Source organism: Alosa alosa, chromosome 22, assembly GCF_017589495.1.
Source record: "Alosa alosa isolate M-15738 ecotype Scorff River chromosome 22, AALO_Geno_1.1, whole genome shotgun sequence".
NCBI classification, from domain to species: domain Eukaryota; kingdom Metazoa; phylum Chordata; class Actinopteri; order Clupeiformes; family Clupeidae; genus Alosa; species Alosa alosa.
This window is the reverse complement of record NC_063210.1, coordinates 6,177,121-6,199,826: the sequence shown is the minus strand read 5'-3', so window position 1 is coordinate 6,199,826 and position 22,706 is coordinate 6,177,121. Positions and strand designations below refer to the sequence as shown.

The following is a 22,706-nucleotide window of genomic DNA, read 5'->3' as shown; positions in this document are numbered from 1 at the left end:
TAGCTGTGTTTTAACAGTTCCAAGAAAACAAGCTTTTGACAAACACCATCTCTCTAAGCTTCTTTTTTAATTTAGTCGTGTCTCGGACCACTAAGGAGCTATTGGATCAGTAGTCAAGCCGTCACCCCTGCAAGCTTTAGGTATACTCTTGTGGGGAGATCGCACATCGTAGCTGCTTTGAAACAGTCTTGCATTGTTAAATGGACTGACTTTTAAATGGACCAGTAACTGTAACATGGACTTTAATGTTATGATATTGCCTTGTCAAGAGGTAAGGCTACCTATATGAAGGAATGAAATTAATCAGGATTATTTAACCCGACATAAAAAAAAGGACTGAAAATCTTGAAAAAAGAAACAAAACAAAGAAATGCCTGATAAATGTGATTTGTAGTGTCTCTCTCACTCTCACACTCGGTCAGAGATTAATTGCTTTTTGTTTTTTTCTTAAGTCAGATCTTTTGAAGTGCAATGGTGAATCGTAGCTTTAGGACAGCAAGGAACCCCCAGAGCATAGCCACTCTGTGTGTCTTACTGTTGATGCTCAGGCATCTTGAGTGTACTTACTTGCAAAATCGAGAGGAATCTCGAAAAAAAAGCTTTTTATTTCCTCCCTGTCTCTGCCAGCAATGGTTGATATGTTAAGAGAGCATACAGTCGCTATGTTACTTGTGCACAACACTTGCGTGTTACAGTGTCAGTGCTTTTGTGGGCCAACAGGTGCAACTGATGACTTTCTTTTTTAAATGCAGTGAATGTTTAATCTGTACTGAGGACCTTATTAATCTTCCTATTGATGCAGCAGCATTGGTATGCTTATAATAGCGCTCCATTCTCAGTTCAGTACTGAAGTTTGTTTGTTTGTTTGTTTTATGGATTGGTTTGGTTGCATATTATCAGATACCTGGTTTTATTTTGGATTTTAAAGCTCTAAAGCTGTATGATTTGATGTAAAAAAAATGCAACTGTATGATTGCTTTTAAATCTTAGGCTACTACATAATTGATAAGTTGATTCACTATCTTGTCTTCTGTCTTTCTCTGTGTTGTACAGTTTTCATACTAAGTTATGAGTTAAATGTAAATAGATTATGCCCTTGCTAAAAGATCATTAGATAAAATTCATGTAAATAAATTGAAGCTGAAAATTCAAGTTCTGGTTGTGATTATGTTTGTCTGATGAACATTTATATGTGCAGCATTTGTGATAAACGTGTTTCAACTGTTCTAGCAGAGTTATAGGCATACTCTCAACCATAGACAGTCTATGCGCTCAACGTACCCTGAGCAAGAACTCCCTACCACAAGGTGGCAGTATGTGGGAACTATAGGACTTTCGTTCGTATACGTAGTTCCGGTAACAAAACACACTTGCAAGAACACATGTGCAGTGTGTCCTCTTAATATGAGTTTACAACAATTGTAATTAAATGTCTTTAGAGTAAACTATTCAATTTAGTTTTTTATTAGATTGTCACACCGGGGCATCATGGGAACGGGGGTAAGTGATTCTTTTATTCAGATTTTGCCTAAGTCTAGCATAGCCCAATACTTAAGATAACATGCTTAGCTAACGTTACGTTAGTAATTGACTTGACGATATTTTTGTTTTATTTAACGTTATTTCAAGTTGTCCAACACTTGATGAAAAATAAAGATATCATGATGTTAGGCGTAGAGTTGTCTTTTGAGTTTAGAGTTGTCTGTTTTGCTACAGCATTGGCTGACGTTACCCAACGTTATTAGCTAACTGTACGGATATGGTTAGTGTTGCATCTGCCTGAAAATCAATGCCAGGAAATTTAAACATTAAAGTTTTAAACATTAAAGCTGCTAATTGATCATATCACAGATGCCGTTTAGTGCGCTTGCCTTTGTCTTGTTGTGTATTTCGAAATGGCTGTCTAAATAGATGTAAACAGATGCGAATGGAAACTCGGAGATAATAGGTATTTGTTTTGATCAGTGTGCGGTGACACTTTTACTACTCTGTCTGTTACTTTTATTCCTTTATGAATGAGTTGATATTTAACTTTATTGATACACTGTTTTATTTTACAAGTTTTTGTGTTTTATTGGGGCCCCTAGATGTACTGGAGAAGTTCAGGGAACTGTTCATTGATACATAGTAATTGATTATGATGATCTCCATAAATGCACAGTGTTTTAATATCCTCCTAGAGAAGCATTATTCATTGTATTTGTTTTCTTCACAGAAAAGGAACCACAACAAGAGGCGGCCCAGCTTCCGCAAGCTGCTGAAAACCAGCAACTTGAAGCTGGACAACAAGACCAGGAACAAACAGTTCAAGCAAGAGAACGCCGCCAAGAAGCAACGCAAGGAGCATCGCAAGCTCCGGCAGGCCATCAGCGATGTGTCCACCAAGACCCCACAGCCGCTGGAGCGCTATCACAAGAAACCAGGTGAGCTGCTCAAGACTGATGTCCTTACTGTAGTTATATTTTCATAATGTCTTTGGTTATGGAGTCCAGTCTTTTGATTGATGGATTTATTGAATTATTTACTTAATTGATCTGAAAGGGAAATTGCAGTGGAGGAGAATGATAAATAATAAAATGCAGAATATTTGGTCTGTAGGGTTTATTATGATTGTTTTCCCCCCCCTAACCTCAACACGCAGTTTCATGATTAAAGACCTCTAATTACACGGATGAGTAACTATGGTTATAATAACAGTTCTCACCTCGGGAGTGGTTGGGTTTTGGTGATCTGATTTAGAGTCTAAGTTAAGCTGTGTGCCTCCATGTGCTTCTTCTTTGCAGAGGAAGAGGAGGATGAGGAGGAGTTTCTGGACACACTGCCCACAGACATGATGGAGGAGGACGACCTGGAGCAGATCAGGGCCATGGCACAGAGGGCCTCCTTCATAACGCGAGACCTCTCCTCCTGGTAGGCCTTTCAACACACACACACACACACACATACACGGTCAAGACGCTTACAGACACAAACATTCTGAAACATTCACTAGAGAGGAGTATCTTGCAGATGTAACAGTGTTAAATGTAACACTTAATTGTAACAATAACAGTGATGATTTTAGATTTGTAGTTCCATTCCATTTGTGTGGCAGCCGTGGCCTACTGGTTAGCACTTCGGACTCAAACCCAGTTCAGTAGGAATGGCTGAAGTGCCCTTGAGCAAGGCACCTAACCCCTCACTGCTCCCCGAGCGCCGCTGTTGATGCAGGCAGCTCACTGCGTCGGGATTAGTGTGCTTCACCTCACTGTGTGTTCACTGTGTGCTGAGTGTGTTTCAATAATTCACGGATTGGGATAAATGCAGAGACCAAATTTCTCTCACGGGATCAAAAGAGTATATATACTTATACTTATACTTCCATTCCACATGACTCACTCCTCCTGTTTATGATGCACTGCATGTACACACACACACACCTCTAAATGGACAAAGAAAGCCATTGCTGTAACCATCTGAAGACATGAGTGCACTGCACACAGGATTTCCAAGCATAACAAAGCAATGATAACGTCCAGTCCAGAAGAAGTGTGTTGACCAGGATGTCTTTGTGTCTCTCCCCCTGTGGACTGCCCCAGTGCTCCAGTGCACGCAAAGAAGCGCAAGGGGGAGCAAGTGGAGTCGTATGAGAAGACGCCCCGCAAGATGAAGAAGGACGAAGAGAAGGAGCTCATCCACCTGCTGCCAATCAAGGACAAGACCCGCCTCATCCCGCAGAGCATGGAGAAGCCAGGTGTGTGTGCGTGCGTGCGTGCGTGCGTGCGTGCGTGCGTGCGTGTGTGTGTGTGTGTGTGTGTGTGTGTGTGTGTGTGTGTGTGTGTGTGTGTGTGTATGTTGTTTCTGTCAAATGATTGAAGCACTATTAGCACTGTCAAATTCTCTGATAAGGGTACCTCTGTCAACACATGTCCAGAGCTATTGGCACAAGAGTCATTGAGTAAAGTCTCTCTCTCTCTCTCTCTCTCTCTCTCTCTCTCTCTCTCTCTCTCTCTCTCTCTCTCTCTCTCTCTCTCTCTCTCTCTCTCTCAAAATCACTCCCTCTCTCTCTCTCTCTCTCTCTGTAGTTCAACAGAAAGAAAAGGAAGAGGAAGAACAAGAGTCAGAAGAAGAAATGGAAGTGGGTAAGTCAGGCTGTTTCATTTACAGTGATGATTGTTGATTGATGTAAGGAATCCATGGTCTGCATGCCTCCTGTCTTTAGTTCAAGTCCAGGCTGAGTTCTGTAAAGCACCTTGAGATATATTATTATGTTAAGCTCCTATATACATACAGTTGATATCAATGAAAGCAATGGTTTAAACTAAGCTTGTTACTCAAAACCACAGCATGTCATAATAGATTTGTTACATAGTTGATCATAATGGATGAGTTCACTGTTGTGTTTTGGTATTTTTTGCGGGCCTTGATTGAATATCTGGTTGTGTGTGTGTGTGTGTGTGTGTGTGTGTGTGTGTGTGTGTGTGTGGGGTCCCCTAGTGGAGGAAGCCCAGGCCGGCCCCGTTCTGAGTCCAGAAGAGCAGTTCCAGTTGCGGAACGAGAAGCTGCAGGAGCGTAAGGAGCGCATCGCCAAACTGGGCTCAGCCATCCTCGCTGACCCCAGCGCCAACGTAAACACACACACACACACACACAGCCAAACTGACCTCAACCATGCTCATTTAGAACAATGTAAGGAACATACACACACACACACACACACACACACACTGATCGTACTAATAACAATGTAAGAGTGAAAATGGACACCTCCAACTCCCAGCAGCTCTTCTCACTGTCTCGTGTGTGTCTTTGTGTGTGTGTGTGTGTGTGTGTGTGTGTGTTCCTGTTCCTCTTGCAGATAAAGAAGGTGAAGGAGCTAAGGGCCATGCTGATGGAGACTGACCCCAGCGTGGCGGTCACAGTCAGAAAGCTGGTCATGGTCTCCCTAATGGAGATCTTTAAGGACATCGTCCCTGCCTACCGCATCCGCCCACTCACAGAGGCCGAAAAGACCGCCAGGGTGGGTGACCTCACAGCTCACCGCCTCCTCCCCCTTTTGAGCAGATTCCCCTTTAATCTCCATTGATTGTCAAGTGATACTTATGGCACAGTCTAGCAGTAACACACCCTGTGGTTTACATAGTGAAGTAAAGGAAAATCTATAGAAAATGATGTCCCCAAAGACTGCAACTGAAAACATAGAACTCTGATTCGGCCTGTGTATTTGTATGACATTCTTTACTGAGGGTTAGTTAAAACCATTGACGTTAGTGGTGAATGCATGTCTTATGGCCAGTTTCTTAGGTCACTACATAAACCTCCATTATTAAACTCTGCTTAGGTCTGAAGGAGCAGAGGTGTGGAGGTCCATGTGCTCCTAGTGTGTGTGTGTGTGTATGTATGTGTCTGTGTGTAAACCTGGGTGATGTTGGTGTGTTGCTCAGGTGAAAAAAGGAGACGCAGCAGCTGCGAGAGTTTGAGGAGGGCCTGGTGAGCCAGTACAAGTTCTACCTGGAGAACTTAGAACGGGTCGTCAAAGGTACCAACATTCTAAAGTGCAAATACACACATGAAGAGCTTCAGTTGATCCACAAGCTTTATCACTGCCTCAGAATACACACACAGACACACACACACACACACACACACACACACACACACACACACACACACAAAACCTCCAATACCCCTACTGCAACACACACACACACACACACAAATGTAAATGTCCTCCTCATCACTGTAACTCCTCACCCCAGACTGGAAGCAGAAGAAGGAGAAGGCCAGTGGTGCCGTGTCCCTGGACTGCTACCGGGGCCTGGCCGAGGTGGCCATCCGCTGCATGTGCGAGCTCATGGTGGCCCTGCCCCACTTCAACTTCCACAACAACATCATCGTCATGGTGGTGCCGCACATGAATGACCCTGTGCGCAAGGTCAGAACCCAAGCCACAGTCCACACGGGAGGAGGGGGGTGGGGGGTTACAAGCTAGAGGCTCGCTAGGGTTAGGTGTAGGGGTGGGCGATATATATTGTCTGCGATAATATCGTGATTGTTGTTTTAACGATGTGCAAATTGACATTATTGAGTATTTAAATTACTTATGGGGAAAAAACTCTCGAAATCACGCACGGAAGACTCCTACAGTCCCAGGAGGTAGGCTATGCGGGAGAAGTGCAGCAGAGCAAGTGTCACGTGATCACTAGTGGGTCACAACGTTGTCCCACGCAGCCTAATGTTTATTTTGTGCAGCGAGAGCAAAGATTTAAAAATCTTTGGCGAGAGTAGCCTACTTGGGATTTTATGCGGCCACTTCTGTTCAAGTAGCATTGATGAGACAGTCACGTTTTTTCCTACACGGTATTATATGGAGAGAAAACATTAGCCTTTGAGTATTTTAATAGTCAGTTGTAAACAAATAACTATTCTCATGTAACTCTTTTGTAAATGGACTGAAGTTTGCTCTAAATATCTACGTTTACCGATTATGCTAACCGTTAGCATCTCTATGGGATTTCTCATATACATTAGCCATAAGCTAACGCATTAGTTTCTATTCTGTAACTTGGAAAGCTAGCCTACGTGATTGCTCTAAAACAAAACATAGAAGGAAATAACTGAGATGTAAGCTACTCTGTTGGTCTGCTCTTAGTTTTAAAGTGAATCCTATGTAAAGGTTTGAAAGGAACTTCAGCTTCAGACTTTCTCTTGGGAAACTGTTAGGCCTAGTCATCTTCTCTAATGTAGCTGGCTAGACCATGTCATTGCCACACACACAAGTGGGGGCAGAATTGGAAATGTGTCATAGAGTGACAATGCATTGGTTGATTAAGTTAAAAAGTCACAGGTTAGGTTATTGGTTATTATTGTAGGCCTAATGATGCTATTCATAAATAATGGGCTGTAAAGTAACTCAGACTTTAACAAAAACAATTTTTTAAAGGATATCGACTAATTATCGTTATCGTCAAAATCACAAAAAATATTGAGATATTATTTTTTGTCCATATCGCCCACCCCTAGTTAGGTGTGTGAGGTCCAGATTTGTGCATGCGTCTAGATTTGGGGCTGGGTGTGTGAGATATAGGTAGTTCCTTAAAGGATATAAATTATATTTGTGCGTGTTGTGTGTGCGTGATGCTGATGTAGAAACTTTTGAAGCGGTTAATCTATGATGTAACACATTTTTATGTTGTGTTTATGCCTGTGTGTGTGCGTGTAGGTGAATGAAATGTGTTCCGATGCAGTGAAGAAACTTCTGAGGCAGGATAAGCTAGGAGAAGCCTCTCTGGCCTTGGTTAAGGTCATGTCCGGCATCATCAAGAGCAGGAACTACCACGTCAAACCAGAGGTACACACACACACACACACACACTCACTCTCCCCCCCCATCTCTCTTTATGTATTTCAAAGAAGATCTCCCTTTTCACCGGGGGGACCCGGGTTTGAGTCTGACCCGGGGTCTAACCCCATCTGACACTCCCACTCGCTTCCTGTCGTTCTCATCACTGTCACAAGGCATAAAAAGCCCCCAAAAATTAGCCTGACGAGCCAGACCCACATCGATTGGCACCATTGGCAGTTTTCAATCCGAGGGGCGGGATAAACGGTTGTCTTTCAAAACGGTTGTCTTTCAAATTCCCTCTGCACACAATAGGATAGCGCTAGTAGGACAGGATAGTCCCATGCATTTTCCCACCAGCGGAGCTAGTTGATCAAAGTTTTGCCAACTTAAAAAAAATCTTAACTCGAGTCGTGCTGTTCGCCAGCAGCAGCATCCATCTTATTTGTTTTCAAGTAGCAGGGAATTCATGCGGAACCGTCGCAACTCTGCCGTCATTATGTTAAGCCTGCCCACCGACTCTATACACGATGTGATTGGCCTGAGTGAAGTTACATTTCCAGCTTGCAAGCCAACGGAGAGTTGCTAGAATACCCTGGCAGGCAAATTACATTTGCTGCCGCTAGGGTGCGTCTAGATTTCTAGGCGACCCAAATATGTTTTTTTTTTTAAAGATCTCCATTTTTACAACACACACAGAGCTGAAAACGTTTCCCTCTTTTTTGCGTTTGCTCCCTCCTTCACTCTCTTACTCTTTTTATCTTTCTGTCCGGGATAAACCGTTGTCTTTCAAAACAGTTGTCTTTCAAATTCCCTCTGCACACAATAGGATAGCGCTACAACTTATGTAGTCCCATGCGTTTTCCCACCAGCGGAGCTAGTTGATCAAACGTGCCAACTTAAAAAAGCTTGAGTTGCGCTGTTCGCCAGCAGCAGAATTCATTTTTTTTATCTTTCTGTCCTCCCCCCTCTTGTTGCCCCCCCCTTGCGGCTGCAGATGCTGAAGACTCTGCTGTGTCTGCGCATAAAAGAGGTGGAGATGAAGAAGGACTCTGAGGACCTGAAGCCCAAGCAGAAGTTCATGACCTACCAGGAGAAGAAGAAGAACCTGTCCAGGATGCAGAGAAAGGTACGGGACATGAGCATGGCAGTACGAGCTGGCTTTCAGAAATGTTAGCAGTTCTCAGTAACTTCCACCAAACTTCACCCCTGTGTAAGCTCTCCTGCCTCTCTTAAGTATGTGGGGGTACATGAAATATCATTGGTAGACATGGCTTCCTGTCTCTTTTGGTGTTTCCTGATTGGCAAGTCTATCTGTATTAGCCAATCATCAAGTCCCCAAAGGACTTCCAATGCTCCAAAAAGTATTTTGCAGGAACTTTAATTGTGTGTGTGTGTGTGTGTGTGTGGGAGGAGGGACTAACCCAGAGGGAATGAATGAATGAGTGGGTGGGTGCGTGTCAATCATTTTCATTGCCATTGAAATGTGTGTGTCTGTGTGTTTCCCAGTGGAAGAAAGCCGAGGAGAAGCTTCAGAAAGAGCTGCTGGAAGCAGAGGCCTCTGAGAGCACAGGCAGGAAGCTCAAACTGGTGAGGCGCTGTTCTCTCAACACCGCAACTGTGATCTGCAACACTGCACTGCAGGCAGACACCGTTTTACTCTAAACACAATAACATTATTAAACACCTGACCGTTCAATCTGACCTTTTGCCCTATTATTATGACCACTCCTAGCACTAGCGCAGCACGCTCAGTCATATAGGCTTTGTCAGTGTTTTTTTATTTTGATTTCACTGATTTTTGACAATTCCCAGGACAGACTGTTGCGGAGTTGTCTTAGTGAGAATGAGTGTGGCTTTAGAACACATATACTTTTGTAATATATATATATATATATATATATATATATATATATATATATATATATATATATATACACACACACACACACACACACACACACACACACACACACACACACACACACACACACGCATTGTGCAGCCTAGGGGAGAGTAAGTAAGACTTGCGGTGTCCAAGGAATTGCAGTAGTAAAAGTGAAGTGTCTTGTGTGCCGCCTCCTCTGTGTCTGACTCTGTGTGTCCCTTTGTGTTCTCCCCACAGCACACAGAGACGCTGAATATCGTCTTCCTCATCTACTTCAGAATCCTGAAGAAAGCCCAGAAGTCTGTGTTGCTCCCTGCTGTTCTGGAGGGGCTGGCTAAGTAAGGCCCGTGCTCAGGACCGTTTGTTTGTGTTGATTTATGTAGTATGTCTCCGTCTGTCTGTATTTATTGTATATAAGATGCATTTTCTGCTATTTTCCTAACCCCTCACTGCTCCCCGAGCGCCGCTGTTGATGCAGGCAGCTCTTTGCGTCGGGATTAGTGTGTGCTTTACCTCACTGTGTGCTGAGTGTGTTTCACTAATGGATTGGGATAAATGCAGAGACCAAATTTAAAAAGAGTATATATACTTATAACTGTACTTATACATTAGTCAGTCTGGTGAAAGTCATGGTGGTGGTGTAGTGGTTAGGTATCAGGCTGGGAACACCAGAGTGCTGTGTGTTCAATCCCAGGGTTTCCCATCGTTGAGCTCCAGGGAGACTGTGTTGGTAGTTAATTCCCTAGAAGTAGCAATAAATTAATCTAATGTAATGTCATGCCTGTTTATTCATCCCTAATGTTCTCCTTTCAGGTTTGCTCATTTGATTAACCTGGAGTTCTTTGATGACTTGTTGGCAGTGCTTCACAATCTCATCCTCTCTGGGGTAAGTCCACTCACAGTCCATCTTAACACAACACACCCACCGACATCTGAAACGTTTACTTGCTGCAGCCATTTATTAGAAACAAGACCTCCTCAAACAAGTCCTCAAACAAGACGTCCTCAAACAAGACCTCCTCAAACAAGACGTCCTCAGAGTGACCTTGTAGAGAAGTCAAGGGTGACATTCATTTAATGTGAACATTAGTTATGAATTAGTCATGTTATGGCCGAGGATCCGCAGATCCGTTATTGTCCGCAGCCCCTATTATGGTCTGTGGAGGCATGAGTGGTTACTATGCACTCAGTAATGTGGGGTCACTGGGAGAGTCACTTTGTTTTTATTCAGCAGTGGTCCTCAGGTGGCTTGGTCAGTCAGAATCAGGGTCCCCACCCCCCACCCAGCTCTTAATCAAGAGGTTGTTCTTTTCATTTCAAGTTGTACTGTAGCCATGTAAAGCTCTATCTCCTTGTTGTGGTTGTACACATATGTGTCTTAGGTAGTACTTAAACATGTGGATCACTCATTTGCCTTGGAAAGTAGCCATGGAAATGACTAGGTATTTAGCAGCAACTCTCTCAGTATTGGACTGAGGGACTGAGTGTTTAGGCTATTAGCACAGTGGCCTGGGGAGAGAGGCAGGATGGTAATCGGCACTTTCATGCCACGACTTTGCATAAAAAAATCAACTAGGAAGCGGTGCCTGATTGGTTCTTTTTGAAATCCCACCCAGGATCTGTCCAATCGTGAGAGCCTTCACTGTATCCAGACTGCCTTCCATATCCTCTCAGGTCAAGGTTAGTGATGTTTTTTCCCCCCATCAAACGAACATTATGTCCTGACAACTTCAGTGCGCAGACATTTAACCACAAATTGACCCTTCTTCTATGTCATATGTAAATAAAGGACATGTAGTCCTCATCTATTGATAATACGTTGAGTACATTCTGATGCCAGAAAAAGACCAGCAGCTTTTGTGAGAAGGAAGGTGAATATGTGTACTGTACACACTGGTATGGCAGGGAGACTGGATACTGTGGAAACTGGAGCAGTGCTTTACCTGGTTTAGCTGGAGGTGGGTTGCTAGTGGAGGTTTCAGGTGTCTGCTTTGTTGTGTGTTCCACCAGGTGATGTGCTTAACATTGACCCGCTGAAATTCTACGCGCATCTGTACAAAACCCTGCTCGCCCTCAGCGCAGGTGAGTCGCGTGTCTGCCGCCTGGCCTGCAGGCGTTTCTCTGACCGCTCTGTGGAACTATGACGGTGCTGTTTATATGTATTGTATTCCACTCCAACTGGTACTTCAACTTTTGCCTGGCTGGTTGTTCTTTGTACACCAGTCATGAACTTAGTATCACTGTGCGGGTATAATCCCTGTGGTTTCATGTGTTTATGATAAAAAAACAGGAAGTCCTACATTTTTGAAGTTCTTATTGATGAATGACCTGATAAGTGACTTTTTAAAGTTTTAGTGACTGTTGTTAAATGAGCAGGATTATGGTGTCTAATGCATTTGTGTGTTTTGTGTATATGAATGTTTTTAACTGTGTATTTGTATGGTGTGTGTGTTTTTAACTGTGTATTTGTATGGTGTGTGTGTGTTTTTGTCTGTGTGTGTGATATTCCCACAGCTCGTTTTAATGAGGAAGCGGGGATCGTGCTGCAGTGTCTGGACGTCATGCTGACCAAGCGTCGTAAGCAGGTGACCCTGCAGCGCGCCCAGGCCTTCCTCAAGCGCCTCAGCACCCTCAGCCTCCACCTGCTGCCCGACGCCACCATCGGAGTCCTCTCCGCCAACCGCACCATCATGCATGTGAGGACACACACACACACACACCTTACATACATAGAATTATTTACAGTGTATGACATGTGCATGTCACTGTTCAACAGTGTCACTGCTAAAGAATGATCAAATAAGTGATGAATTGCTTGTGATTGACTAATTGTTGGTATTTTTTGTATCTGTGTGTGTGTGTGTGTGCGTGCGTGCTGTAGGCCTTCCCTAAGAGTGACATCATGCTGGATAATGAGATGCAGGGCAGTGGCACGTACCTGCCTGAACTTGATGAGCCGGAGTACTGCAATCCACAGAACACATCACTCTGGGAGCTGCACACACTGAAGGTGTGTACACGTACGCACACACACACACACACAACCCAGGGGGTGTTAGTGTAACGTGGTGGATAAGGAGTCAGGTTTGCATGCTGCAGCCTGAAAAGTTGTGGCCCTGCTATTAATTGACAGCTGTAAGTGGCTCTGGATAAGTGTCAGCCAGAGAAATGGATGACAGCTGTTGGAAGAAAATGTTCATGTGTGTGTTTGGGATAGTGCAGTGGGCAGTGTGTGTGTTTGGGTGGGATAGTGCAGTGGGCAGTGTGTGTGTTTGGGATAGTGCAGTGGGCAGTGTGCCATTCCTCCTCGTGGACCATCCACACCTTTTATATATCGGTGTATCGCAATTACTTAAAAATTGTGGAGTTGGTCTGTGTGTGTTTTTGTTTGTGTGTGTGTGTGTCTGTCTTTCATTATTGTTGTAGTCAGTGATAATGGGTGTATTTCTGAGACATGGCTGACTGAATGTGTGTGTGTGTGTGTGTGTGTATTTTGTGATACTGCATGAATGGAGGGAAAACACAAGTCAGTGTGTCCATAGAACAATAACAGTAGAGGGTGAGGAGGCACAGAATGTTCTAGAGATAAAATAACGACAACAACCTAAAACCCTCGAGAGGCTCCACATGGAGATACAACACAGAGAAATATTAATACTCCAGTAGACATCTAGTCAGTCAGTGACAACGTCATTAAATCTATATAATAATAAAATAGTTGAAACAAAATGTTACACAAGAGATACATCTTTACACTATCTTAAATGAAAATGTTACGCTTTATTTTAGATCAGTAACCTTTATATGTGAGAAGCCAACTGTGTGTTTGTGTGTGTGTGTGTGTGTTGTAGCGTCACTACCACCCTGTGGTGAGGAAGTTTGCTGCTCATCTGATGAAGGGCGCTCCGAGTGAGGGTGCTGGGTCTCTCGGCGCGGATCTGAGCCGCAGGTAGGTTGGCCTTGCAAACTTCCCAATGGAATGGACATAAGTTAACCGACAGTCCTGAAGAGGTGTATTTGATCGGCCTTTGAGTTAAAATGTTTTTTATTTTATATTTTGCTGGAATTTAAGAGTGAAATGTAGTAAGACGTCATCCTTCGTCATTTTTGTATACACTTTATTTAAACCACAGGCAGTTTGTAGTTCAGCTATGAAAGTTGCTGCTGTTCATTTTGAACTCTTCCCTGTCCAGGTTGCCCGTGGAGCTGTTTGAGGAGTACAGTGTGAAGGACATGACCTTTAACCCCCCAGTGAGTGCACCCGGCTCAAAGAAAAAGGTTAGTCTCAACAGATGGATTTAGAGTGTATTCATTCCAATACTCTTACGTGTGTTAACATTGTATTGACAATACCTTAATATAATGATATGTAAAAATGATATTTAAAATGTAATGTTTTACACCTTAATTGAAAAATCTTATCGTGTTTTGTGTATAATGTGTACCTTGAGTTGTTTATGTATGAATGAAATCTGTGTTCATTTGAAGCTAGTGGTTAAATTAAGAGTTCATGTTTTTACTTGAATCCAATTCATCTCGGAAGTGGCTAGAGATGGCTGGGTTTGATAATGACGTCTCAGTGCATGACGGATCTTTTTGTGTTGTTTTTAGGATCACTTCACCATCGGCCATGCTTTTATTAACACGGAACTAAAGACACAGATCGACCAAGTTCTAGAGGCGGAACTGGACCTCACAACATTGAACTTTGCAGAACATCTAAGTTCAAGTGAACAAATATAAGGACTCTTATTGTACATGCTGCTCGAAATGTTTTCTTTTCTATAAAATCTATCATAGTAAAACCCATGTACAGGTTTTAACTGTGTGTCCCTAAAATATCTATTTAACTTAACAATGGATGATGCCAACCGAAATTCTTAATTACCTCTTGAGTTTCTTTTTTTTTTACCTCAGGTGCTTAACTAGGTAAAGCACACAAAACACCTAGTAAAAGATCAAATAAAGTCTTTGTAAGGTAGTCAACTGCGGTAGCAGTTAGCGGTCAGTGTTTTCAGCTGTAATTGAAAACAAATCTAACTGTATGAACAAACTACATATTTAACCTTTACATTGTGGACAGGAGAAAACAATGGATTTTGACAAATGAAAAAGGCAAACAACTATTTCATTTCTAGTTCGTAACTGCTTTTAATTAATCGAGCTGTTCAATAAATGTTTCAAGTAAATGGGAAAGTAGTCAAACAGTTGACAGCACAAGAACAACAAATAAAAAGAACATTCACAGGATGAACGTACAAGTGCTCCAACCGCATCAGCAATGCCAGCACAATACAACACACACACACACAGAGTTACTGTATGTAGCTGGTCCACTAAGCTCTCGATACAGTGAAATTATATTAAATATCTCAAATACATGAACTCTAAAAGCAGAGGCTAATTAGCTTTAAATAAAAATCTCGTAACACTTCAGCATACATCGGCCCCGTGTCTCGGAGCGTCTACATGAAATGTTGAGTATTTCTCCGCTGATTGTTCCATAGTATTTATTACTTTAAAACGAGTATAAAAGATAAAGAGCGGAGCGATCGCACTCTGAACAGGTGAATGCAGGGACCCACTAAAAAGTAGAAAAATAAATAAGTTACACATTACTTTCCAACGGTTTTACACTGAACAGCTATAAAACATGACAAGCCAACCTGGGCAAAAACAGGAAATAAATATTTAAAATAGCAAAATTGTTTTGCTGTAGTAGTGTAGAACACTTGAAATAAAGAACGTTGGAAAGGAAAAAAAAGGAACCTCCTTCACCATGAGAGCACTTCTCAAAGCAACTCTTGGTCATTGGTTGGTTTTACATGATAAAAAAGGATAATTATAAATATAACATACAAGAGCAACATGTTGCTAAATTAAGCAGCCAATCTGCTATTAACATCTGAAATACAAGCACTGTGGTATAATCAGCGGTTTATGACCCTGGCATTTGCCATTACTTCTTTTAGCACTTTCAATAGTGTCTGATCACTGACCGGTTTCCAATGAATTATGGCATGTTTGTGTCACATGCCTAAAAAGAAAGGCAAGATCATGTTACCAAAGTGCTTGTGATTCTTCTAGACCTCTATAAGCGATCTCAGGTGCTCCTGAGACCATACCACTGGACTTAAGTGTACAGATTAAAATACAAATGCATTTGGAAATCATAAGAAAAACAACATAAATAAAAGACAGGAGACAGATAAAACCATAAACAGAAATAAGCTGTGCTTTGCTTATCCTAAAATGGACTAAAAATGGAATAAAACAAAAAAAAAAAAAAAAAACTCTTAAGAAACAGGAAGGAACACACAGTGGCCATGAAAATGAGAGGCCATCCTAATGGCTATAATCTTATATATCAACTGACCATGTTTCTGTCTTAACTTTTGTTGGACCCACTTAAAACATCATTCATATATATATATATAAAAATATATATATATTTATATATTCACTCATCCTTTTTCCATTCACTGCTATCTTTTCTTGTGCTCTCCTACATTCAAGAATGTTATCTAACCAACTTAGATGATTAAAATTGATTGATTAAAATTATATCCTTCAAACATGCCTATATTATAACGATAAAAGGAAAAGTTCTGAATTACTTTGAGGACATTTTTAAAACTAAATTGAATTTTCAATAAAGGAAATATACTGAATATTTTCTCCTAAATAAATTGCTTGTTCAAAGGTGCAACAATGCTCATGGATGCCAGCACAATCCTCACTGACAATGAAATAAGTAATTTTTAAATTCATCAAATATAATTTTAACCAAAACTGGAGTAACCTAAAAGATTTTAGTATCACTCATCAATTTTGTGCAAAAAGCACTCACAGTAATAAACACTGACATCTCATCCACACAATCTATTCCACTTGATTCACTTAAATACTTATTATCCTCAAAAGGGACTAGATACATTTACATTTTTTAAATATTTTACTTTAAAAGTTAATATACAGACCTTTAACATAGAGCAATGTCACTGCAAAGCACTGAGCATTACTGACAAAGAAGAAGGGAGGTTCCGATGGGAGCCTAAACTGGACAAGAGTCCGGTCAGCTGGTTTTTGGGTCGCATGTCAAGCAGACCACCCAGAAACTTCAAGGGGTGGGTGGCTTGTGAAATGACAGCAATGTGACGAAGCAGAAGCTACAATAAAAAGCAAATCAAGAAATCCCAGCTATTTCATTGGTGGGTAGCCCCGCGAGGGGGCGAGAACTGTCCCACTGAAAGAGTCGCCATCAGCTTTGACCCTGCTCTTCAGCGAAGAGAATCACCTGATGCTTATTTTTCGGAGTTCGACAACTCACTTCGACTCTGCGGTACAGCCAGTTCCGAGCCACAACTGGAGCATCCCTCACAGCTGGAGACTGCATCACCCAGCCTGTTGTTGCCGTCGGCGACGTCAAGGAAACAAATGTGCAATGTGATTGGCCGGTGAGGGCGGAGCTCATTTGTGCAGCTTCCAGTTCCACAGCAGTGGGAGGGACCAGGGGGAAGGGCCTGGGCCGCTAACAGGGAGCCTGCGATTGGTGGACAGTGTGGCGGCCGGCCCTTTTGACCAGCCCCCTGTGTTGATCCACACCCTCAGCTGCTCCGGGAGCATACCTGGGAAGAGAGGGTAGAGAGAGATTTGCGTCAACACTGTGTGTGTGTGTGTGTGTGTGTGTGTGTGTGTGTGTTGGGCTTATGAAGCCTGCTGTGAGCGTATGGGGTCTATGAAGCCTGCTGTGAGCGTATGGGATCTATGAAGGCTGCTGTGCGGTCACTGTGTACCAGCAGTAAGTGAAGGCATGTCCACACACATGTGCAGTGTTAGGGTAAAGGAGCAGTTGCCATGCTGCTGTTAAACACACACAACTCTTCACACTTTAACTCCATAAGATTGTTCCTTGTAGCTTCTATGAAAGTTTTAACAATTACAAAAAAAAAAAAAAAAGACTTGCAATGTTTCAAACCATGCATTACAAAACCATGAATATGACTTTCTACCTCAATTAGCCTTTAAATGAGACTGCAGCACTAAAAGTTGCCCCTCAGAGGATCATGAAGAGAGAGGAGAGGAGAGACAGGAGGAGGAGCAGGAGGGTGGAGTGTTAACCATTACAGGTGCTCGTACCTTGCAGGGGGGTGGCAGGCTGCTGACAGGTGCTTGTGCATGCTGTTACATACACACAGACACACACACACACACATACGTACACGTACACACACACACACACACACACACACTGAAACAGATGCAGGTGGGGTGGGTGGCTGGTCTCCGAGGCTCTCACTCGGAGAGCTCGGCCCAGCTGGGCGTGCCTGCAGAGCGGTCCTCCTTACTGTAGGGGGCGCTGCTGCTGCTACTCTCATGAGCCAGGCTCCGGCTGCGTCCCGTCAGTTTCCAAAACTCGCTCGCAAGCGACAGACCCCGACGCTTGTCCTCACGCACCTGACACACACACACACACACACAGCAGCAGAGAGAGAAACCTGGTCAGTACTGGGAAAGGTAGAAAAGCCTCATATAAACTCCTTAGAAACCAATGAAAAACTTGCAACTCCAGGGATTTATGATGTATAGTTTTCAACAGTTAAGGAGTAAAATGATCTTAACAAAATAGTGGTAAATATGGGCCTTTAAATCTTATGGATATTACTAAGGGGAGGAATGTGTGTGTGTGTGTGTAAATATTGTACATGTATTCTGCATCTCGTGTTTTTGCTATGTTTGAATGTCTACATGTAAGAATATCTGCACAGTTTGGTGCCAGTAGAAATGTGTGTGTGTGTGTGTGTCACCTGTTCTTTGAGCTTGAGGATGAACCTGCCCGCTCCTCTCCAGTGGCTCTGGGTCTGGTACACACACTCGGTCTCAGGCAGCACACGCTGGCTGGCTTTGCCCCCCGCTGCCTTCTTGCCTCCCGTCTCCTTGCTCACTTCCTCCAGGAGCACGTAGTCCCCAGGGTTGGGGTTGCTCAGGATACTGTACGAGTATTTGGCCTTGCTCAGAGCCTACGGAGGGGGAAAAGGGTCAAAACTGTGTTCAAATACTGTCCATCACCAGATTGACATTTTGAGCTGTGTTCTTGACAGTGTGTTTGTGTCGGTGTCCATGGAGTTTAATTGTGTCTGTGTCCATGGTCCATGGTTATAGTGTGTGTGTGTGTGTGTGTGTGTGTGTGTGTGTGTGTGTTGGAGGGTGCCTGTACCTGGCGGATGATGTCCTGAGCCGTGCTGTGCCGCGGTGCTTTGATGACCGTGTGCGGCTGCTCGGGCGAGACATCGTGCACCTGCACGAAGAACATCTCCTCCTCTCCGCTCTTCACCTCCTGTGATCCCTCCATCTCCCCGTTCTTCTCATTCAGCTCCTGTTAGAGGACACCCACCCACGTCTGTTACTACCCTGTCTCAAGCACAGCTTCATGACCTTGCACTGGGAAACCACTAGGGGCACATGGGAGCAACATTCATTGAGCATTAGTGCGCCCCCTGGCTGTCCACCTCATAAAGTACGCCTGGCAAACATGCCACTCTAGTCCTTGAACAAGAGTGCAAACATATCCATTGATTCTTACAAAGTATGGATTAGTAGGGAAATAATTGCTCTTTCGTTTCCGGCTGTACAGAATTTTTTTCCCCACTAAATAACGTAACGTAATAATAATATTAATAATAAAAAATAAATAAATAAATCACCGATATTAAAGTGATTAAAGTGATTATTAAACAATAAAAGATTAATTTCTGGCGTTGATTAGTGTGCAGCTAGAGCAGTACCTCTTCTTGTGTTCTGAGCCAGAGTCTTCCTATGCATCCCTCCTCTGGGGGCCAGCTGTTCACCACCCGCACCACCTCCTCTTCAGACGCTAGGGGGCGCCAGCGAGACAGCCTCCTGCCGTCGCCCTTCTCCTTGGACAGAGGAACCCTCTCCTCAGACAGGAAGTAGCCCACGCTGGAGTCCGAGTCCGAGTCAGTGTTGTGGTCTGCCGGGGAACTGGCCAGAAGCTGGAGAAAGAAAGACACAGACACAGACACACACACACACACACACACACACGAAAGCATGCACACACACAGTTAATCATAACTACATACGTTCCACTACTATAACATACACTTGCACTGCAGTCAATACTGTTTGGGTCGAGAGAAACTCTGACCAATACCAATGGAATTCAGACAGTGTCCAGCTTCACACAGGAAGCCATTGACACACACAGAGCTCTAGGACTTCCCACACGATCACAAAGGACGGGGGTGGGAGGCTCAATCTGACCTCAACAGTCTAAATTCATAGAAACGTCAAACCCCCTCTTTGACATAATCAGTTATGTGGATCAAAACCATGTCCCTGTCAACTCCGAGATGAAGTCCAGGAGCCCTATAGGTGCTCTGGTCAGTGTCTGTACGCCACAGCTGAAGGGGATTGTTGTCATGCTGACCTCTATATAAATATGGGGCATTTCATCTGTTTTTCATCAGGCAGAATACTCGTACTCAGTGTCTGTGTGTGTGTGTATGTGTGTGTGTGTGTGTATGCTGTGCCTGTGTGTATTTGAGAGTGTATGAGTGAATGTAAAGGAGAGAGAAAGATTGATTATGTGTGTGTGTGTGTGTGTGTGTGTGTGTAAAGGAGAGAGATTGATCGTGTGTGTGTGTAAAGGAGAGAGATTGATTATGTGTGTGTGTGTAAAGGAGAGAGATTGATCGTGTGTGTGTGTATATGTGTGTGTGTGTAAAGGAGAGATTGATTGTGTGTGTGTGTCCTTCCTTGTATGGTTTAGTTCTCCATCCGTCTCACCATGTGTATGATCTGTTTGGCTGTGGTGTGTTCCCTCACGGTCACCACAGTAAAGGACTCTTCACCTGGAGCTCCGTGAACGGTCACCTTGTACTGGACAGCAGCTCGCCGCTCCTCAGTGCTGAACAGCTACAGGGGACACACAGGAGGGGCAGCACAGTTTAATGCCTAAGCTAAACACGCACGCACTCACGCACGCACGCACGCACGCACACTTTTTATTATGTCTACACATAAATTCTGCATTCATGCTTGCGACCCCACTACATCAGTTCTACCCCTTTTGCTCAAACGAGAAATATCAAATAACTAAAAACAAAAACTGAAACAAGTTCTTTTAAACCTGGAATCTTTTCATGGCACTTGGGAATTCCCACTGACATGTCCTTTTCAACGCAACACAAAACTGTCCAAGAATCTATTCTTCAGCCATCCCCCATGTGAACGTGTCAGATACCAACGTGTCTGTGGACACTGGATCCCCGGCTCTGGCTGTTAATCTCGGAGTCCATCAGCTGATTCGCTCCAGCACCATGACACCTCACTAATGTCTCCTCGGTCACTCTGGTCCAGCCCACCCCCACTCTACCTCTCTCTCTCTCTCCGTCACATCCCCATCTCTCTATCCTTTATCCACCCTGCGTCACTGTCCGGCTCCATACCATCTCCTTTTTTAGAGAAAGACCAGACGGGCCGGCCTGCGATGGCCAGTGGACTGTTTGGAAGAGCTTCTCCGTACGCCTCCTTTTACAAACAAAAGAAATATCTCCACTGTTTTCTTAGCCCTGTGGCTCACTTCCTCCTGTCTGATGGCCTGCACTGGACGGGCGCTATCTGGTCAGTTACTGGGTCTGACCGCTGTTCACAGACGGCGTGGGCGGGTGCTTGTGACAATGGCACAATGAATGAGTTTATTTAGGTTTAAAGAGAGAAGCTTATTATGGGAAATGCTTGTCTTAACTGGCACTCAGCGAGCAAGGTCAGGAATGAGATTAGTAAGCTACAGGATAAACTGATGACTGGCTGATATGCAGCCTGCGGTATGTGATGAGCAAACACACACACACACACACCGTGGGCAGCTTGGGAATGTGGGCTGATGAGCTACAGCACATGCGCGCACGCAAGCACACACACACGCAAGCACACAAACACGCACACACACGCACACTCTGACACACATTCAGACACAGACACAAACAAGAAATACTTCTTGAGATTGTGTCAGTATTTCACACCACCAGGGGGTGCTACTGAGCCACTCACCATAGTAGCAGGGAGCCCAGGAGCCATGCCTCCGCTGGAGACAGAGGACACAGCGCCCCCTGTGGTGACACCAGGAACTGCGGCTGCTCCGGCACTCTCCTCCACTCTGCGGCTGAAGATGAAAAGGCTGCTGACCTCCAGACACTCGTTGTGCTGGTTCCTCAGGGGCAGGTGCCTGTAGCCTGGGCACATTAGAGACAGAGCCACATTATACACAGCAAAGTGATTAATAAAATAAAATAAAATAATAATGTACTTAAAGTTAACTGCTGGTCAATTAACTAACAAATGCAACAGTCTGTAATATTACTTGAGGTCGGAATTTGACGTACTAGCCGCTTAAACTAGTAAATGACCAATAATGACCCCAGACTCTCCCCCTCTTTCTATTAATGCATATATTGATGGGTGGACACATAAACAGAGGGTCAGGATGAGCACTATAATAAAGTTTACATTTCATTTATCTCAGCATGAGAACATCCCAGATAGCAAGAGGCTGGCGGACCACTGGCGGTCCATTGGGGGCATAGCTGGCGGTCCACTGGCATTTTGCTCATCGGTTCTCTGGCGGTCCTCTGGCGGGTTGCAGACAAATTGCCCAATATTTTGCCACTATTGGTCTAAAATCTTTTTCATTTGTTCAGTTATACTCCATATATGATTTTATTAATTTTTCTTAATATTCATGACAAGTTAGCGGTCCGCTATCTGCCAATCTGATTTCGCTATCTGGGATGTGATGTAAAAGAATGGAGTGAGGGCAGTCAGTGTCCGGCGGCGCTGCCTCACCGGTCTTGAGCGCGCGGAGCGGCAGGATGCGCTGGGCGGTGACCTGCGAGCTGTTGTTCTCCACCACGGCCAGTCGCAGGAAAGCCAGGTCCTCGCAGTGGACGGCCAGCGTGAAGCTCTCGCTCCACATGGGGTTGAGCGGGTTGCGGTGGATGGGCTTGGTGCGGAAGTGGACGCAGTCGCACGGCGCGCCCAGCACCTCCAGCTCCACGCACGGGCTGCCCGCCGCGTTCCCCGGGCACACGTTCTGACCCGACACCACCTGCACCACACACACAGGCAGGGCTTGGACATGTCTTTGTAACTTTGAGAAACAGTGAGGGCTGTGTAGCTGTAGGTAGTGTGTGTGTGTGTGTGTGTGTGTGTGTGTGTGTGTGTGTGTGTAACCCTGTATAAGTTCTAACCACGATGATGTAGGTGTGTGTGTGTGTGTATCCCTGTATACGTTCTAACCGTAATGGTGTAGGTGGCGTGTGTGTGCGTGCGTGCGTGTAACCCTGTATAAGTTCTAACCATGATGCTGTAGGTGGGTGTGTGTGTGTGTGTGTGTGTGTGTAACCCTGTATAAGTTCTAACCGTGATGGTGTAAGTGGGTGTGTGTGTGTGTGTGTGTAACCCTGTATAAGTTCT

At 44.1% G+C, this 22,706-nt stretch overlaps 2 protein-coding genes across 9 annotated transcripts in view; one reads left to right on the top strand and one right to left on the bottom strand.

Moving 5' to 3' along the window:
• The first annotated feature begins 1,339 nt into the window (after positions 1 to 1,339).
• On the top strand, positions 1,340 to 14,032 carry noc3l (NOC3-like DNA replication regulator). Its single transcript, XM_048232516.1, has 21 exons — positions 1,340 to 1,500; positions 2,216 to 2,423; positions 2,784 to 2,910; positions 3,579 to 3,733; positions 4,065 to 4,121; positions 4,477 to 4,607; positions 4,838 to 5,002; positions 5,428 to 5,518; positions 5,739 to 5,914; positions 7,202 to 7,330; positions 8,319 to 8,450; positions 8,831 to 8,911; positions 9,447 to 9,547; positions 10,023 to 10,095; positions 10,826 to 10,889; positions 11,220 to 11,291; positions 11,724 to 11,905; positions 12,091 to 12,219; positions 13,061 to 13,158; positions 13,403 to 13,487; positions 13,821 to 14,032. The coding sequence occupies exons 1-21, from the start codon at positions 1,489 to 1,491 to the stop codon at positions 13,950 to 13,952; spliced, it is 2,400 nt and encodes a 799-aa protein (XP_048088473.1). The 5' UTR covers positions 1,340 to 1,488; the 3' UTR covers positions 13,953 to 14,032.
• A 303-nt stretch (positions 14,033 to 14,335) lies between these two features.
• The window catches only part of plce1 (phospholipase C, epsilon 1), a 73,423-nt gene continuing 65,052 nt past the window's right edge, over positions 14,336 to 22,706 (bottom strand). For 7 of the 8 annotated variants that reach the window (XM_048232508.1, XM_048232509.1, XM_048232511.1 and 4 more), the window contains 8 exons: positions 22,077 to 22,338; positions 21,285 to 21,466; positions 20,019 to 20,147; positions 18,995 to 19,222; positions 18,427 to 18,585; positions 18,017 to 18,229; positions 17,558 to 17,666; positions 14,336 to 16,837 (listed from right to left, as the gene is read on the bottom strand). In XM_048232508.1, coding sequence (XP_048088465.1) covers positions 16,680 to 16,837; positions 17,558 to 17,666; positions 18,017 to 18,229; positions 18,427 to 18,585; positions 18,995 to 19,222; positions 20,019 to 20,147; positions 21,285 to 21,466; positions 22,077 to 22,338 — 1,440 coding nt within the window. In that variant the 3' untranslated portion in view covers positions 14,336 to 16,679. Of the gene's footprint in view, positions 16,838 to 17,348; positions 17,667 to 18,016; positions 18,230 to 18,426; positions 18,586 to 18,994; positions 19,223 to 20,018; positions 20,148 to 21,284; positions 21,467 to 22,076; positions 22,339 to 22,706 lie in introns of all 8 variants that reach the window. The other variant, XR_007192310.1, reaches the window with a different exon arrangement.

Excerpts from the sequence above, each read along its gene's own strand:
- noc3l (XM_048232516.1), top strand. Across the intron at positions 2,424-2,783 it reads GCGCTATCACAAGAAACCAG|AGGAAGAGGAGGATGAGGAG; the intron begins GTGAGCTGCTCA and ends TCTTCTTTGCAG. Across the intron at positions 8,912-9,446 it reads CAGGCAGGAAGCTCAAACTG|CACACAGAGACGCTGAATAT; the intron begins GTGAGGCGCTGT and ends TTCTCCCCACAG.